Source organism: Callithrix jacchus, chromosome 13, assembly GCF_049354715.1.
Source record: "Callithrix jacchus isolate 240 chromosome 13, calJac240_pri, whole genome shotgun sequence".
Taxonomy (NCBI): Eukaryota; Metazoa; Chordata; class Mammalia; order Primates; family Cebidae; genus Callithrix; species Callithrix jacchus.
This window is the reverse complement of record NC_133514.1, coordinates 69,690,573-69,708,058: the sequence shown is the minus strand read 5'-3', so window position 1 is coordinate 69,708,058 and position 17,486 is coordinate 69,690,573. Positions and strand designations below refer to the sequence as shown.

The 17,486-nt window shown below is 44.4% G+C and overlaps 1 protein-coding gene across 4 annotated transcripts in view; it reads left to right on the top strand.

Annotated features, from left to right (window-relative positions):
• Window positions 1–17,486, top strand: part of KCTD1 (potassium channel tetramerization domain containing 1) — a 214,797-nt gene that overhangs the window by 191,645 nt on the left and 5,666 nt on the right. For all 4 annotated transcript variants that reach the window (XM_035270785.3, XM_078347925.1, XM_008979640.5 and 1 more), the window contains exon 3: window positions 754–898. In XM_035270785.3, the coding sequence (XP_035126676.1) occupies window positions 754–898 (145 nt within the window). The remainder of the gene's footprint in view (window positions 1–753; window positions 899–17,486) is intronic.

Genomic DNA, 17,486 nt, shown 5'->3' with positions numbered 1-17,486 from the left:
CTCGTGATCCACCTGCCTCGGCCTCCCAAAGTGCTGGGATTACAGGCTTGAGCCACTGCGCCCGGCCTATGGATTCTTGTTTTTAAGCATAGCTACTCATGTTCTAGAACCAGGTCATATTTTGAGGGAGGCCAAATATTCCTTTGTAATGATGCCTGGCTGTTAAAAATGCTTTCTGCTGAGACCAAAGATATTGTAGTGTATATTGTTGTTGGAAAACATTCTCCTAGATGAGTGGTATTTTAAATTATTGGGTTTTTTTTTATAATTAAATGTAGATGTCAGCATATAGGCTTTGCCTTATTTTTAGAAAGTCTGGGATTTGTGGGTGGAAAAACTCAGAAAACCGATTTCTTAAAAACAAAATTGCATTTTTAGTAGAATCTGTTTCAAAGATGCTTTGGAGCAATAACGTTTTTAAAGTGGCAGAGAAGCTTGTTTTAAGTAACATGGGGAAAGATGTGATCTTCCATTACCGTGACAGCACTTAGCCATAATCACCATGCAGGAGCATTTTCTTTGCAGATGAGACAGTGAATAAAAGAATTTATTTGACAAAGCCTAGGACTATTTTGAATTTTCTGATCCTGAGCTATTTATCAAGCATGGACCAACACTTTGCAGATAACCGTGATTTTTCCCTACTGCCATCTTCAAAAGTGCCACCTTTGACAGTAACAAAGGACACCTTTTAGTCTTAGTGCCCGAGCAATTGATCTAATTGTCTTCACTGTTCCCTCTTTTCTATCACAGAATCGGAAGACTTTTTGATGGTACGGAGCCCATTGTTTTGGACAGTCTCAAACAGCACTATTTCATTGACAGAGATGGACAGATGTTCAGATATATCTTGAATTTTCTACGAACATCCAAACTCCTCATTCCTGATGATTTCAAGGTGAGGGATCCATTTCAAATCACCAATAGCATAAATATAAATATGTGATTTTTTTAATGTGCTCCAAAAAATATTTCTAGTTCTACATTATTAACATACACCAACTCAAATGGTGCGAGAATTCTCTTTGACATGGTTATACTGTATTCATGAAATAGTGGATATGGTCATTAAACTTCTATATGACTAAAAGAGGATTGCTATTCATTTGAAGAACTGAATTATAATTCACTTGAACAAATTGAAAAGGAGTTGATTAAATTCAAAGCTCATTTCTGATAGGTCTTAGAGAGCTAGAGAATAAAAGGAAACCTCCTTAGCTTAATGAAGACTTCCCCGTCCTCACTCCCAGAAATCGAAAGCAAACAGGAACAGTAAAATTTTAGAATTGTTCCCTTTACAGTTAGTCACAAGTGTTAAGGTTAGTCACGCTGAGATAGTCCACATTTTGCTGGTAACTCTAGGCAATGGAATCAGACAGTGGGAACAAATAGAAAGTGTTACTATTAGAAGGGAAATCACGAAAATGTAATTTTGCAGCTGATAATGTTCCTTCAAATTGATGATTCTAAAGACTCAATGAAATGCTATTAGAACTTATAAAGAACTCATTAAAGCAGCTCAATTCAGGATCAATATATGAGAGTCTGTAGCTTTTTTAGAGAATAGTAAGAGCCAATCATAAGCTATAATAGAAAAATACACAACAAAAATTATAACACCTAGGAATAAACCTAACAAGAAATAAGCAAAGGCTGGAAACCACAGATCTCTACATACAAGTGTAAAAGAGTTGAATAAATGAAGGAACATTCTCGGTTCCTGGATGGGAAACCTCAGTATTGTTAAGATGTCAGTTATCCTCAGATTACTCTGTATAGTCACTGCAAACTCACTTAACTAATATATCTTTCAAAATTAAATTTGAACCATTTAAAGTTTGTATAGAATAAAAAAAACATAAGGATAGCTAAAAAAAAGTATTTCTGGTCGTTATGATGGGTAATGGTGGATGCGTCCTACCAACATCAAAATAGACTGTAGAGCTATATTAATTTAAAGGTGTGGTTCTGACAGTGCTAAAATATACAAATAAATCTATGGAGAAGAATAGGGTCCAGAGATAGATATACAGGTACATAGGAATTTGATATACTATAAAGATGGCATTTCACATCAGTGGGAAAATAAAAGCAATAGTAATAGGCACTGAGATGATCAGCACTGACACATTTGGGGAAATTGTAAAGCCAGAGCCCTATCTCACATCATAAGTTCACAAAAATTTCAGAAATAAAAATAAAAACAAGGGCAATAAAAATATTAGGAAAAAATACAAAGAAATTTCTAAAAATATAGTTTTGAGACAGAAAGGGCCTGTCTAAATGAGACTTCATACCCAGAAGTTATCCTTAAAAAAAAAAAAAAAGTTGAAGACATCATATACAAATAGAAATATTTGCAACAAAAGATGAATACCCATCGTAAGAGATCTGTCTTAAAAGTCTGTAAGAAACATACAAACAGCTGGGCATGGTAGCTTATGCCTGTAATCCCAGCACTTTGGGAGGCCAAGGTGGGCAGATCACCTGAGGTCGGGAGTTCGAGACCAGCCTGACCTACATGGAGAAACCACGGCTCTACTAAAAATATGAAATTAGCTGGGCATGGTGGCATATGCCTATAATCCTAGCAACTGGGGAGGCTGAGGCAGGAGAATCAGTTGAACCTGGGAAATAGAGGTTGCAGTAAGCTGAGATTGCACCATTGCACTCCAGCCTGGGCAGCAAGAGTGAAATTCCATCTCAAAAAATAAAAATAAAAAGAAACATACAGCACAGTCGAAAATTTTTTTTGCTATGAACAAAATTTTCCCAAAGAAAAAACCAGAAATTGTCAACAAACAATTTGAAAAGACATTCAGTCTCTTTTGTATCAAAGAAACAAAATTAAAACGAGATACTCCCTTTTATCCATTAGGTTGGCAAAAATTAAAAAGATGGATTATATACAGTGTTAGGGAAGATACAGTGTGGTTGGAAGTAAATATTAAACATTTTTGGAGGACAATTCAGTAAATACTAAAGTTTCAAATATACATGCTCTTTGATCTGCTAGAAAGATTCATGTAAATATATACATATATTTGTATATAGGATGTTTATTATAGTCATGTTTATAATACTGAAAACTGGACTTTCTAAAACAGAAAGTTTAACAATGGCAGATGGTTACAAATATAGACTATCCATACTATGGACTAGTTTAAAAGATGTGGTAGATCTATATCTGTTGATATGTGGGGGGGGAGATCCCATCATTCTGTGATTCAGTGAAAATATTAAGTTGCAGAACAATATATATAGTATGTTTCTATTTATGTAAAAGATCAGATATCTATGCATATATGAATGCGTAGAAAAAGATCCAGAAGAGTAGATCTCAAGTTAATAAGAAGCTCAGGGGCCCCTTATTTATTCTCTCCTTCAGTATTTTGAACAGTGGGGCACATGCCAAGGATTATTAGCCAAATGGGAAAGAGAGCACAGAGGAGTTGCCTCAGGTATACGTTTTTACATGTAAACAGCTCTATGCAATTGGCAAGAAAATAGAGTATAGTAACTGCGGCCAGTGAGTGTGCTTCCCCACAGCCCTGAAAAGAGCCTGAGGAAGATGCAGGAGCCCTCTGCTCCCAGCCAAGGGTAGTTCCCAAGGCCCTCTCAAGGGTGTGCAATCTCAGCGCACTGAGGTTGATTCCAGGGTCTAAAGACATGCGGGCTTGGTTTGTGCAACGTGACTTCTAAGCAAAAGCCGCTTCATCATTAGTGATCTCTTCCAGCTCAGGAACGGAAGCATACTGAGGAGGGATTTCTTTTTTTTTTTTTTTTTTTTAATTTTAAGTTCTGGGGTGCATGTGTAGGATGTGCAGGTTTGTTACATAGGTAAACGCGTATCATGGTGGTTTGCTGCACCTATCAACCCATCACCTAGGTATTAAGCCCTGCATGCATTAGCTATTTATCCTGATGTTCTCCTTCCCCTCCCTCCACTGCAGGCCCCAGTGTGTTTGTTCCCCTCCCTGTGTCCAGGTGTTCTCATTGTTCAGCTTCCACTTACAATTGAGAACAATGCAGTGTTTGGTTTTCTGTTCCTGTGTTCGTTTGCTGAGAATAGTGACATCCAGCTTCATCCATGTCCCTGCAAAGGACATGATCTCGTTCCGTTTTATGGCTGCATGGTATTCTAAGGAGCAGTTTCTAATACGATACTTCCTAGAGGCTTTTCAGGAATAATTTTCCACATAGTATATACACTTTTTTCCTGACATGACAACTTTTGAACCTCTTTCCTGCCTTTTTCTCCATGCTTCTTTATTAATTTGGGCAAAATTTTATCTGGGGCTCTCAGATAATAGCTGGATTAGACAACATCCTTCAGGCCCACGGCCAAAGTGCAGTCTGCCCAAGGCCAAACCTCCAGCCCTCAGTCTGCACCTGGGGTCACACACTCTCAGACATGATCAAGGCAACTGACTGGGTTTAAACAGCAGCCCCAGGACCTCGAGGCCACAGCTGATGAGTAGCACAGTTGAAGAGCACAGGGCAGCTTCCCACAACAGCTGCAGGTGGCACAGAGAGATCTAGGGAGGGAACCAGGCCTGTTCTAGAAAGCAGATGCTTGCCGAATGTGGAGACAGGAAGAGGAGTCAGGAAGCTGGGTCCTTGTTCAGGGCACACATTTCAGCGGTGACCAGCCACTAGTCCAACCTGGTGCCACCCGTGTCAGGTGCTCCCCAGGCAGCTCTGGACCCTTTCCCACTTTAGGGAGCAAGTAAGCTCACATAGAGAGAAGGGCCGAAGGAGGATGTGGAGAGGTAGGGGAATGATTTCTTCTCATATTTTCCTAGAGGAACGGCAGTGGAATTGGAAAGGGGTGAGGGAGGATATTTCACTTTTAGTCATATGCTTCAGTATGAATTTTATCAGTAGTTTTTACAATGAGCAGGCATTCACATGTGACTTAGGTCATTAAAATAAAACAGTAACAATTTTAAAATAAAGTTGTCAAAAAAAAGTCAAATTACCACAGCTACAGACACGTATACTGGTAAGGAAAAACTGCCATAGGATTTCATTTTATTTTTCACTAAGTTATGTATAGCCTGGACTTTAGCAGGAGAAGGTTTGGTTACGTACAATATGAAAATCACCACGTTTAGGTGATTGCATCTCCAGATGCCCACCCAGAATCCCTGCCTGGATAGTTCATTTGCTTTTTAAACTTCAGATGCCCAAAAGTGAGCTCCCTCTGCCTGCCTCCCCCTCTGCCACCACCACCACCAAAAACCTGCTCCTCTTCCTTTGTATCCTATCTCAGTAAAAGATGCCAGAATCCACCTACTTGCTCAAGGCAGGAACTTAAAGTCCTTCTGGACTTTTTCCTCTTCTTCGCCTCCCACATGTGATCTGTCAGCGCGTCTGTCATCTTCACCTCCTGGACGCATCATGAATCAGTCCACTGCCCTCATCCCACCTCCCTAGCCCAAGGCCCAGCAGCTCTCTGGACTACTTGGAGTGGCTTCATGATTGGTCTCTCCTCTCCCACTCTTAACCCTTTTAGACTCATTCTCTGCATTGAAACCATGAGACACTTTTAAATTTCAACTTTTAATTTTGACATCATTATAGATTTGCATACTGTTGTAAGAACTAATAGAAGTGCTGTGTTATCCAGTTCCCCTCAATAATAACATCTTACAAAATACTAGGATCACAACCAGGATATTGACACTGATACAGTCAAGGTTCAGAACAGTTCCATCACCACAAGGATTCCTCCTCTAGTCCTTTGACAGTTACACCCACCCCGTCTCTCCCTCCCCCTCCCTCAGTCTCCCACCCATCCCTTTTTAAAAAGGATACTGGCTGGGCACAGTGGCTCACGCCTATAATCCCAGCACTTTGGGAGGCCTGAGGTCGGGAGTTTGAGACCAGCCTAGCCAACATGGAGAAACCCTGTCTCTACTAAAAATACAAAAAAAAAAATTAGCTGGCCGTGGTGGTAGGCATTTGTAATCCCAGCTACTTGGAGGCTGAGGCAGGAGAGTCCGTTGAACTCAGGAGGTGGAGGTTGCAGTGAGCCAAGATCGCGCCATTGCACTCCAGCCTGGGCAATAAGAGTGAAACTCTATCTCAAAAAATAAAATAAAAATACAAAATTAGCCGAGCATGGTGGCGCATGCATGTAATCACAGCTACTTGAGAATTGCTTGAATCCGGGAGGCAGAGATTGCGGTGAGCTGAAATTGTGCTATTGCACTCCAGCCTGGGTAACAACAGCGAAACCCTGCACAAAAAAAAGGATACTGTGTCATGAGTTGCTCCTGCTTGAAACTCTGCAGGGACTTTCTCTTATTCCTGAACTGTCGAATGAAGAAGATAAAGCAAGCTTTTAAAGAATTAAAGTTAGTTTTACGCAGAAGTCTTACTGAGGTCCCACACAGGATCTCAGCCCACAGTTTGTATACAGGCGGTGGAGGTTCAGTCCATGGAAAATCACATCACACTTGCTCAGAAGCTACAAGCAGAATACATCGAGCTGTGGCCATAAGAGTGCAGTAGGTTATAGATTACAGAAGTGTTGTCACGAACCCATCAGACATTATCTCATATGGAAGGAAAGGCAAAGACTAGGGTCATGTATCTTTTAAGGAATGTAGTGACTCAGGCAGGAGACCTGGGGGGCCCGTGTGTGCTCAGCTCTGCTGTGTCTTCAAGGCATTCTCCTGGAGAGCTGCACGTCCTCACAGTCAGAGGGTCAAACAGAAATGAGCAGCCACAGCTTCTTCCGTTCATTCCTTTGTCTAACAGAGCAAAGCACCACATCCCCATCAGAGCCCACCAGGCCCAGAAGGCTCTAACCCCTGCCTGCCTCACCCACTGTCACCCTCCACATGTCCCTACTTCTCTCGGTCCCTTAGACACAGCCTCCTCTTGCCCTCCTCACAACTACCCCTGCTTTGTGCCTTTGCAGCCTCCCGCCGCCCTTCCCCAGGACTTCACTGGAATTCAGGGCTCCTCTTTTTCACATCCCCCAGCCTGTTTGGGCCTAGTGGAGCTTAGGCTCACCTGTACCCCTGATTCTCTGTGGTCACATGCAGTGCGTCTATCGTTCATTGTGCAGTTGTGCAGCACCATCTGCCCAGGTGTGAGCTAGGGATGCTTCCAGCTACGAGAGTGGGAACAGCCAACTAACCGCAGCTTACACTATTGGAGATTTGTTTTTCTCAGGTGAGAAGTCAGAGGCCCGTGGTTGTTGGCAGAGGTGTATCTGCCCAGTGATGTTATCCAGGACCAGGAGGTTTTCTGTCTTTTCGTTTTGCCATCCTCAGTATTGATGTTCTGGTCTCATGCCTCTCACCTCAAGATCATATGGTGACTGCATCATGGCACCAGACATGGCCGTTCCAGGCATCACATCCTCAGTCAAGGCAGGAAAAAGGGGCAGGCGGCTTTTCAACTCACAAGACTCTGTCCTTTTTAGAAGATCCCACAGAAGACTTTCCCTCTGTGGCTCATCAGCCGGAACAGACCCTCCCCTCAGTGGCGGAGAAAGGGATTTCTTTTTTTTTTTTTTTTTTTTTGGCGATTTTTTTTTTAGCTTCGGTAGTAAGAGAAATAGGCAAGAGAGAGAGATTGGAATAGCTGTTGGGAAGCTAGCCAGCAGCATCTGTCCCACACACTCAGCACCTGCCACATATTAAGCATGTAAATATTTGTGGCCTGAGTGAACAAACGCATGGTGGGGTAAATAGATGGACTGAGGCTCACATTCAACACATTCAAATGAGGCTCTGGTTCCCACCAGCTCTTCTGAAACCAGCTGATCTACTTCCTGATGTTTGGACTCTGGATATTTTGTGTACATAGCTTCACTTCCTTGCTGCATTGTAAGGTTCTTGCAGGCAGGGACATTTTTATGTTTTTCCAGAGGACATCATATGCTGGGCATATAATCAACATTTAGTATGAATTCACTGACATACAGCAGAAAAGGGTTAAAAGAGATGCAGGAGGCCACAGTCTAAATATGAGTAGGCAATGCACTTCTATTTAAAATTATATAGGACTAAGTAGAAGATACGTATAAAACGTGTATATAATATCATCATTGCGTGCTGCCTATCAGAATAATACTAATTTATAATTCCTGTTATTAAAAAGGATGCAGGCTGCAGGTAATCACAAAGGAATATATTGGGAATTACAGTTAGAAATGGTAATCGCCAGCCAGGCATGGTGGCTCACGCCTGTAATCCCAGCACTTTGGGAGGCCGAGGCGGGCAGATCACAAGGTCAAGAGATCGAGACTGTCCTGACCAACATGTTGAAACCCTGTCTCAACTAAAATACAAAAATTAGCTGGGCCTGGTGGCTCATGCCTGTAGTCCCAGCTACTCGGGAGGCGGGAGAACTGCTTGAACCCGGGAGTGGAGGTTACAGTGAGCCGAGATCGTGCCACTGCACTCCAGCCTGGCACCTGGTGACAGAGCAAGACTGTCTCAAAAAAAAAACAAAAGATAATCGCCATTCATTTTTAGTTGCAGTATGTTCCAGAAACTGAGCTAGGTATTTTAGGCATGTACTTTTGGTTTAACTCTCAGCACATAAACCTACATAGCAGGCATTATTTTTCCTCCAAGAGCATTCAGGTTAGATGGTGGGGAGGGAAAAACTTCAACATGGAGTTCAGCTGTGGCTGATTTCCTTAAGGGTTCACCTACCCACCTGCCTAGGATTGGCACAGCGGCTTCTCTGTACCTTTTGCGTGCTTCCCAAAAATTCCAGAGCCCTTCAAGACCTGCTATTCATCAATTCTGTGTACTCAACACACCCTTTAATTGGCTAAGGATTTATCTGTAACCCAGGCTTGAGGGAAAAAAAAACAAAAGCATGTCAAATGAAAGTCACGTATCCCAGGACCTTCAAATGTTTCCCTCAGAACCTCTGGGTGACAGGCTGTAAATTACAGTACGGGGTGTTCTGGAACCTGGGAGGGGCAGCAGAAGCTGAAGGGGTCCTTCCACTCTTGTGGCTGGTGATGGAATTGCATCAGCAGCAGCAGTTCGGTTTACAGCAGTCACACAAATACAGGTACGCACATAGGAGCTTTCAGTGTATTGAACAGTACTATCGGTGCTTTCTTCCTCATCAGAGTTTTCTCTTGAACCTGGAAAGGACATTGTTTTTTGGTTTCTTTTGAGGCAAAGTCTTGCTCTGTCACCCAGATTGGAGTGCAGTGGCATGATCTTGGCTCACTGCAATCTCTGCCTCCTGGATTCAGGCAGTTCTCTTGCCTCAGCCTCCCAAGTAGCTGGATTACAGGCATGAGCCACCATACCTAGCTAATTTTTGTATTTTTAGTAGAGATAGGGTTTCATCATGTTGACCAGGCTGATCTCAAACTCCTGACCTCAAGTGATCCACCTGCCTCAACCTCCCAAAGTGGTGGGATTATAAGGTGTGAGCCACCAAGCCAGACCAGGACGTGGTGTTTTGCATGAGGAAAGAATCTCTTTCACTAAGTTTGCTAGAGAGAATGTTTATTGATTACCTGCTTCCCTCCCTAGCCATTTAATGCTGGGTGAGCAAGTGCATGCAATCCTGAAATCACAAGAGCAAATCTCATTCCGCAACTGTGCTGTCCGAGCTGGATACCCATTTAATCGTTGAGATAATTTCATATTTCAGAACCATTTAAGTGGCAGCTGCTTGTGTCCTGGCTCCCACAGAAAGCTGTTGAGATCTATACTCTGCATAAGTGATTGCAGAACTTCTCTGCAGTGTTTTATTATGGATACAACTGCCCCTCTTCCCTTAATTTTCCCCTCCCTCCAATTTTACTGATTTGCTCAATGTTGCATTATGCCCTTCACATGAACATGTGCACACGCAAATACACACACACACACACACATGTGGTTCAACTCTCAGCACCCCGAGAGTCTACAGCTTTGGCCCAATTTTTTTATGGAGAATCACACAATGCACTCTTCTCTCTCTCTCTCTCTCTCTCTAACATTATCTTTGGTAAATGTCGCCCATGTTGCTTACATCTTTCATGGTCTGTCTGTATGAATGTCCACCATTCCTAGACATCAACAAATTTGCTGGCAGACAGCTCCTAACTTACCTAGCCTCTGGATATGTTCAAAAGTCTATTGGGTATTTTGTTAATTAATTCAAATTATCATTTTTTTTTTTTTGAGATGGAGTCTCGCTTTGTGGCCAGGGCTATAGCACAGTGCTGCCATCTAGGCTCACTGCAGCCTCCACCTCCTGGGTTCAGGTGATTCTCCTGTCTCAGCATCCCAAATAGCTGGGACTACAGGCACCCACCACCACCCCCAGCTAACTTTTGTATTTTTGGTAGAGACAGGTTTTTACCCATATTGGTAGTCTGGTCTTCAACTTCTGACCTCAGATGATCCACCCACCTCGGCCTCCCAAAGTGCTGGGATTACAGGCGTGAGCCACCATGCGCAGCCTTACATTTTTTTGAGACAGGGTCTTGTGCTGTCACCCAGGGTGGAATGCAGTAGTGCAACAGTGGCTCACTGCAGCCTCCACTTCTCAGGCTCAAGCAATCCTCCCACCTCAGCACCCCCAAAGTAGCTGGGACTGCAGGCATGCACCACCACACTCAGCTAATTTTTTACTTGTAGAGATGGGGTCTCACTATGTTGCCACAGATTGGTCTCAAACTCCTGGGCTCAAGCAGTCCTCCTGCCTTGGCCTCCCAAAGTGCTGGGATTACAGGCATGAGCCACCACATCCAGCCTCTATTATTTATTTTTAATAACGTTTTAATATTATAGAGGAAGTACATATACATTGTAAAAAATTTAAAAATACAAATTTTTAAAAAATCTATACAGTATGTTCCCACCACTCAGATTGCCAATGTTAAAACTTTAGTGAGTAGCCTTCTGGATCTTTTCCTGTGCTTATTTTGGACAATAACCTTTACCTTTCCATTTTACAAAAAAAATTATTTTCTCTAATTCTGCAACTATATTCTACTTTTTCTGCTTCACCCCACAATGTCCTTTATAACTTGCTGGAGGTTGGGCCAGCTGTCCTGCAAAATGTCCCACCATCGCAATTTGTCTGGTTGCCTTGTAATGTGTAGTTTAGCTCATGAATCTATCCCCTAATTTTCTGTAAACCGGAAGTTATCTCTAAAGACATGATGGGTTTAAGTTAGACAGGTTGGGGAAAATACATCACAGTGATGCTGTTTGCTTCATATTACACCACAGTAGCAAAGGCGTGTGGTTGAGCCACCATTCATGATGCTAGGAATGAACTGATCATTGGATCAAGGTGAGTTGCGTGCTCCTTAGGCTGCAGTAAAAACGATCTCTGTCAAGCTCAGAGTTTCTCAACCTTGGCACTATGAACAATTGGGGCTAAACAATTCTTTGTGGTGGGGGCTGTCCTGTGCGATGTAGGGTTTTCAGCAGCATCCCTCCCTACCCACCAAATCCAGTAGCACCCCCTTCCCAATTGCAACAACCTAGAGTGTCTCCAGACATTGCTAAATGCCCTCTAGTGTCAAAATCGTTCCTGCTCAAAAACCAGTTGTCTAGCTTAAGGAAAAGTTAAAGGGAGAATTGACAGGAAGCGCTTACAGGTTTATCTCATTGAATTAGTGGAAACTTTCTCTTGGGTGGAAACACCAGGATCACCGCAGGACTTCAATTGCAGGAGCTGCCATTAACATATCTCAGCCTCAGCAAGTCTAGGGGCTCTTTTCCCTTCCTTGGTCCTACAGAGACACCATCTGATTGGCTCAGCCTGGCCCCGATGCCTGCCCTTTAGCCAGTCAGCTGTGGCAACACACATATTGCTTCTAGGTACTGATTCCTGTGGATAGAACTTTCTGGGAGAAGGCAGAGTGGGGAGCTGGGTAGGTCCTCACTCACCTGAGTTTCTTCACTGGTGCCTGCGGGAGTGCTCACTCAGAACATGCCCCAGACCATGGCCTCAGCTGCTGCCACCGAGGCTCTATCCCCCTGGTGCAGAGACTGGTGCTGTCTAGTACTGTCCATGCCCTCTTCTGTCCTCCCAAGGATATTCTCCCAGAGGCAGGACAGGGAGGAGGGCAGAGCAGCCAGTCCTAGCCCCAGCACTATCTCCGACGGTGTGTCTGGCCCCCGCCGTCAGCACACCCTAGACATCAGGCCTAGCTGCTCCTGTGGTGTGGCGTCCTCGCGACTTGCCAAGCCAGGGTGTTGTTTCAGAATGCTGGTGGGCCTGCCTTCCGTCCTGCCGTTAGCACCCTGGCATGGTCACTTGTGTGTGCTTTTGTCTGTAGGATGGCGAGTGGAGACAGTGGCACCGTATAGACAGGACAGCACTGCTGCTTCCATTTCTTTTTCTTTCTTTTTTTTTTTTTTTGAGATGGAGTTTCACTCTTGTTGCCCAGGCTGGAGTGCAATGGCACAATCTCAGCTTGCCCCAACCTCCACTTCCCAGGTTCAAGCGATTCTCATGCCCCAGCCTCTCCCAAGTGGCTGGGATTAGGCATACTCCACCACGCCTGGCTAATTTTGCATTTTTTTTTTTTTTTTTTAGTAGAGACGGGGTTTCATGTTGGTCAGGCTGGTCTCAAACTCCTGACCTCAGGTGATCCACCCACCTTGGCCTCCCAAAGTGCTGGGATTACAGGTATGAGCCACCACACCCGCCCCACCATTTCTTTCAGTAACCCATCAGGACTAATCCTAGTCTAGGTATCCTTGCCCCCGAAAAAAGAGTAGTTGGGAGAAGCTGGGAGTCAGTGCCCCTGGATGGGGAGGGGGCCACCTAGTGAGAAGTATCAAGTGGTGTCAGGAGAAAAGGAGCACGTGGGTCAGTCCCTCCAGGCTTTGAAGAAAAGAAAGAATGGGCCAGGCACAGTGCCTCATGCCTGTAATCCCAGCACTTTGGGAGGCCAAGGTAAGCAGATCACCCAGGATCAGGAGTTCGAGACCAGCCTGGCCAACATGACGAAACGTCGTCTCTACTAAAAATACAAAAATTAGCCTGGCGTGGGGGCGGGTGCCTGTAATCCCAGCTATGGGGAGGCTGAGGTAGGACAATCATTTGAATCTGGGAGGCGGAGGTTGCAGTGAGCTGAGATTGTACCATTGTACCATTGCACGTCAGCCTGGGCAACAAGAATGAAACAACAACAAAACAAAACCGAAGAATGCCAGCCCAAGGGAGTATTCCAAGTCAGGGCAGTTAAGCGCTTTAGTGTCCCAAACACTGAAGAACTGCAGTAGCTACTCTCCCAGCCTCCCTTCCCCCACAAGAAAAACATCTTTAAACTAAAGGAAAGTGCTACAGAAATCTGTCTTTTCTTTTCTTTTCTTTTTTGAGACGGAGTTTTGCTTTTGTCGCCTAGGCTAGAGTGCAGTGGCACGATCTTGGCTCACTACAATCTCCCCCTCCCAGGTTCAAGTGATTCCCCTGCCTCAGCCTCCTGAGTAGCCTCCTAAGTAGCTGCGATTTCAGGTGCCTGCCACCATACCCAGCTAATTTTTAGTAGAGACTGGGTTTTGCCATGTTGGCCAGCTGGTTTTGAACTCCTGACCTCAGGTGACCCATCAGCCTCAGCCTCCCAAAGTGCTGGGATTACAGACGTGAGCCACCATGCCCGGCCCAATCTGTCTTTTCTTATGATGACTACTACTTGGATGCTATTTTGGAAATGGAAAAGGTAAAATCCTCTCATTTTCTTGGCACCCCTGCTTTGCTGGTGGTACCCTGCCTGCTAGGGAACCACCCACTGCCAAGGTTGCAAGAGCAGGATCCCACTGCCCAGAGCCTGGGAATGAGGAGACTAGGGCTCTTGCGAGCTATTGGAGACATTCCCCAGAGAAAAATTCCTTTTGTACTCATGGTGCCGTCCATGGCATCTGGCACCTGCACAGTTTTACAAATGAAATAGGTGAACAGTTGAGTTGCCTTTTGAGTGTAAGGACATGTCAACTACTGTGTAAAACCTCAGGTATTTTAGGAAAATAAGCCTTTGAACTGTTCTGCAGATCCATTGACTGTGAGGGGGAAGCTTACCCCAGTCCCCAGAACCTGTGAATATAATGCCCTACATGGTGAAAAGGACTTTGCAGATGTGATTAAGTGAAGGAGCTTGAGATGGGGAGATTAGCCTGGGCAATCCTGTGGGCCCTATATAATTATAGGGGGCCTTATTCAAGGGAGGCAGGAGAGGGGTTTAGGAAGATGGGATGAAGGAAGTGATGTGATTGCTGGCCATGAGCCAAGGCATGCTTGCAGCCTCTGGATACGGGAAGAGACAAGGAAATGGATTTGTCCCTAGAATCTCCAGAAGGAAGGCATCCCTGCTGACACCGTGACTTCAGCCCAGTGAGAGCTGTTGTGGACTTCTGAACTCAAGAACTGTAAGGGAATAAATTTTTGTTGTTTTAAGCCACCAAATTTGTGGTAATTTCCCACAGCAGCAATAGGAACCTAATACACTGAATATATCATTTTCCTCCCTCTAGGGAGATGTTTTCTGAATTCCAACTATTTAATCAAGAAAGATGTTTCAAAACCTGGCCTGTTTGCACTTTGGAGTCTATCACTGTGTCTCTTTTCTTGTCCCACATACCTGTCCTCAGGATCTTATGGAAGCTTATATGTAAAATCAGATCTTGATCTTCTTGGCTCAAAAAAATCATTGTAAACCTTAAATTATTTTAAAAATATGTATTTTGGCCAAGCATAGTGGCTCACACCTGTAATCCCAGCACTTTGGGAGGCTGAGGCAGGTGGATCACCTGAGGTCAGAAGTTTTTGAGACCAGCCTGGCCAACATGGCAAAACCCTGTCTCTACTAAAAATACAAAAATTACCTGGGCATGGTGGCAGGTGCCTGTAATCCCAGCTACTTGGGAGGCTGAGGCTGGAGAATAACTTGAACCCAGGAGGCAGAGTTTCCAGTGAGCCAAGATCGCACTATTGTGCTCCAGCCTGGGTGATGAGAGCAAAACTCCATCTAAAAAATGATTTAAACATGATAATAGGTCTGTGAGGAACTGGTTTCCCTTTATGCATGGGGCTAAGCAAGAAATATGGATGGTACTTTTTTTTTTTTTTTTTTTTTTGAGTTGGGTCTCTGTCTCCTAGGCTGGATTGCAGTGGTCCCAACTTAGCTGGGACCACAGGCCTGGGCCACCACACCCAGCTAATTTTTTTACTTTCTGTAGAAACGGGGGTCTCTCTATGTTGCCCAGGCTGGTCTTGATCTCCAGGCCTTAAGTATTCCTCCTGCCACCACCTTCCAAAGTGCTGGAATTACAGGTATGAGCCACTGTGCCTGACCAGATGGTGCTTTCTTAGTCAGAGAGGATAAAATGGACATCGGAGCAGGGCAGACAGTGATCGCATCTAGCACACTCTTGAGTTGCTTTGCTGAAAGCTCACTGCTCAGAAGGGAGGATGTTGTGAATTCATTTTCTTCAGAAAAACAGGTGCTAAAGCTGCTGCTGCCCCATAAGCTCCTGCCTATATCCACCAAGAACCTTGGAAACAAGCAGGAGCTTGACTTTCTCCTCTGGCTAGATCTAGGAGACAATACATTTGCACAATTTTAAGCCACTGAATTTGTGGTAATTGTTACAGCAGCAATCGTAAACTAATACAGGCTGCATTGATCCTGGTTTGATTGTCTGGTCAAAGGTTGTACAAGGCACTTATTAGAGCATGTATGACATGCTAGGTTTAGTTCTGATGTGGGTTTTGGGAGGCATGTTGACAAAGTCAAGTACACAGTGGATGTTGGAGCACCTTGGAGTCATAACAGATAAGAAGAAGCTAGAAAGATTGGGTCTTTTCAGCCTGACTCACACTAAGACACAACAGTTGTCCTCAGATGTTTGAAAGGTTAACATAGCAAGGAAAAATTAGAATCACTGCCACCCCAGAGAGCAGAATAAAACAAGTAAGTCAGTGGTACAGGAAAATTTAGGTCTCTCTCATAAGACAGTTAGAATACTCAGAGCTGCCAACAAAGTAAATTTGGCACTGTCTTAGATAGTAAGCCTCCTGTCACTGGCAGCATTCAATCAGAGGCTGAATGGTCACTGCTCAGTGATGTTAGAAAAGAATCCTCCACGGGGTCAAGGTTGGTCAAAAAGACTGCTGTAAGCCTTTGAACTCTAGGATTTGAAGGCTTGATGGCTATAGAAAAATAAGTGATTTTTTTTTTTTTTGTGACACATTTTGCTCTTGTTCCCCATGCTGGAGTGCAGTGGTGTGATAGCAGCTCACTGGTATCTACCTCCCAGGTTCAAGTTATTCTCCTGCCTCAGTCTCCTGAGTAGCTGGAATTATAGGCACCTGTCACCCTGCCCAGCTAATTTTTTGTATTTTAGTAGAGACGGAGTTTTATCATGTTGGCCAGGCTGGTCTTGAACTCCTGACCTCAGGTAATCCACCCGCCTTGGCCTCCCAAAGTGCTAGTGGTTTACAGACATGAACCACCGCCTCCAGCCAATAAGTACTATTTTCACTGGAGTCTAGATCCTTCCTTGTGCTAAAATTTGTAATTAAATCTCACAAGAAAATAAAAAGCAGTAGCAGAAGTTCTCACTTCTCTTGCTTGTGTAACTCTCAATGCTGTTTTAAAATCTCCTTGAGAGCTATCATCTTGATAAATAAGTATTTGAGTCAATGTCTCACAGTTGGTGTGATGCCAAGATGCCAAAGCCCCAGAGTGGGGATCCCAGGCAGAGCAGGAGGAACCTGCAGAGGCTTCCTCACTCCCACCCCTCAGGCTGAACTAGGGGGCCCTGTTCTGCCCTGTCTTAAGAGTGGCCACACCTCGGCCTAGTTTTCAACTCCTTAAAGCAAAACAGTATCTCCCCTGGGTCAGGAGGCTAAGCAGGTAGAAACATGTGCAAGGAAGATTATGGGTTCCTTTCCTGCACAGACCCAAGACTCCTGTGGTAAGTGGGTAGCCAGGAGAAGGGCAGAATAAAGCAGCAGCCCATTCTGCTGAGATGAGTGTCGACATCAGCATCTTCCTCCGGCCCGAGTTTCTTAATATGGAAAGTGGATTACCCAGCTCAAGGCCCCCAGGTACTCTCATCTCTCCATGCTGTTTTCTCTCAAAGTGTTAAATTCATGCTGCTGATGCTAGCGCTTGATTTACAAGAGGCAGAACAAAGTGCAAAATAAAAGTAGTTCTCCCGTGGCCATCTCTGCTTTATCCCATCTGGACATCAGGGACCTCTTTGAGGCACTCGGGCCACATGTTTGCAACATTGGCTGTCAGGCAGGCACCGGGCATCCCCTGCCAGCTCTTGCCCATGGACGGAAGGCACAAATGCCTGTGTCAGCTGATTAAAATGTTCTCAGTCAACGTGTCTGGACAAGTATCCACTTATCTCACACCCAGAAATGATTGTGGCCATAGCTACATTTAGCCATAACATGGACCTGCTTGTTAACATTGTTCCTGAGTTGCTGCCTCCCCCTCGTTCTCATTTGTCTTCCCATTCAGTGGCTTATGT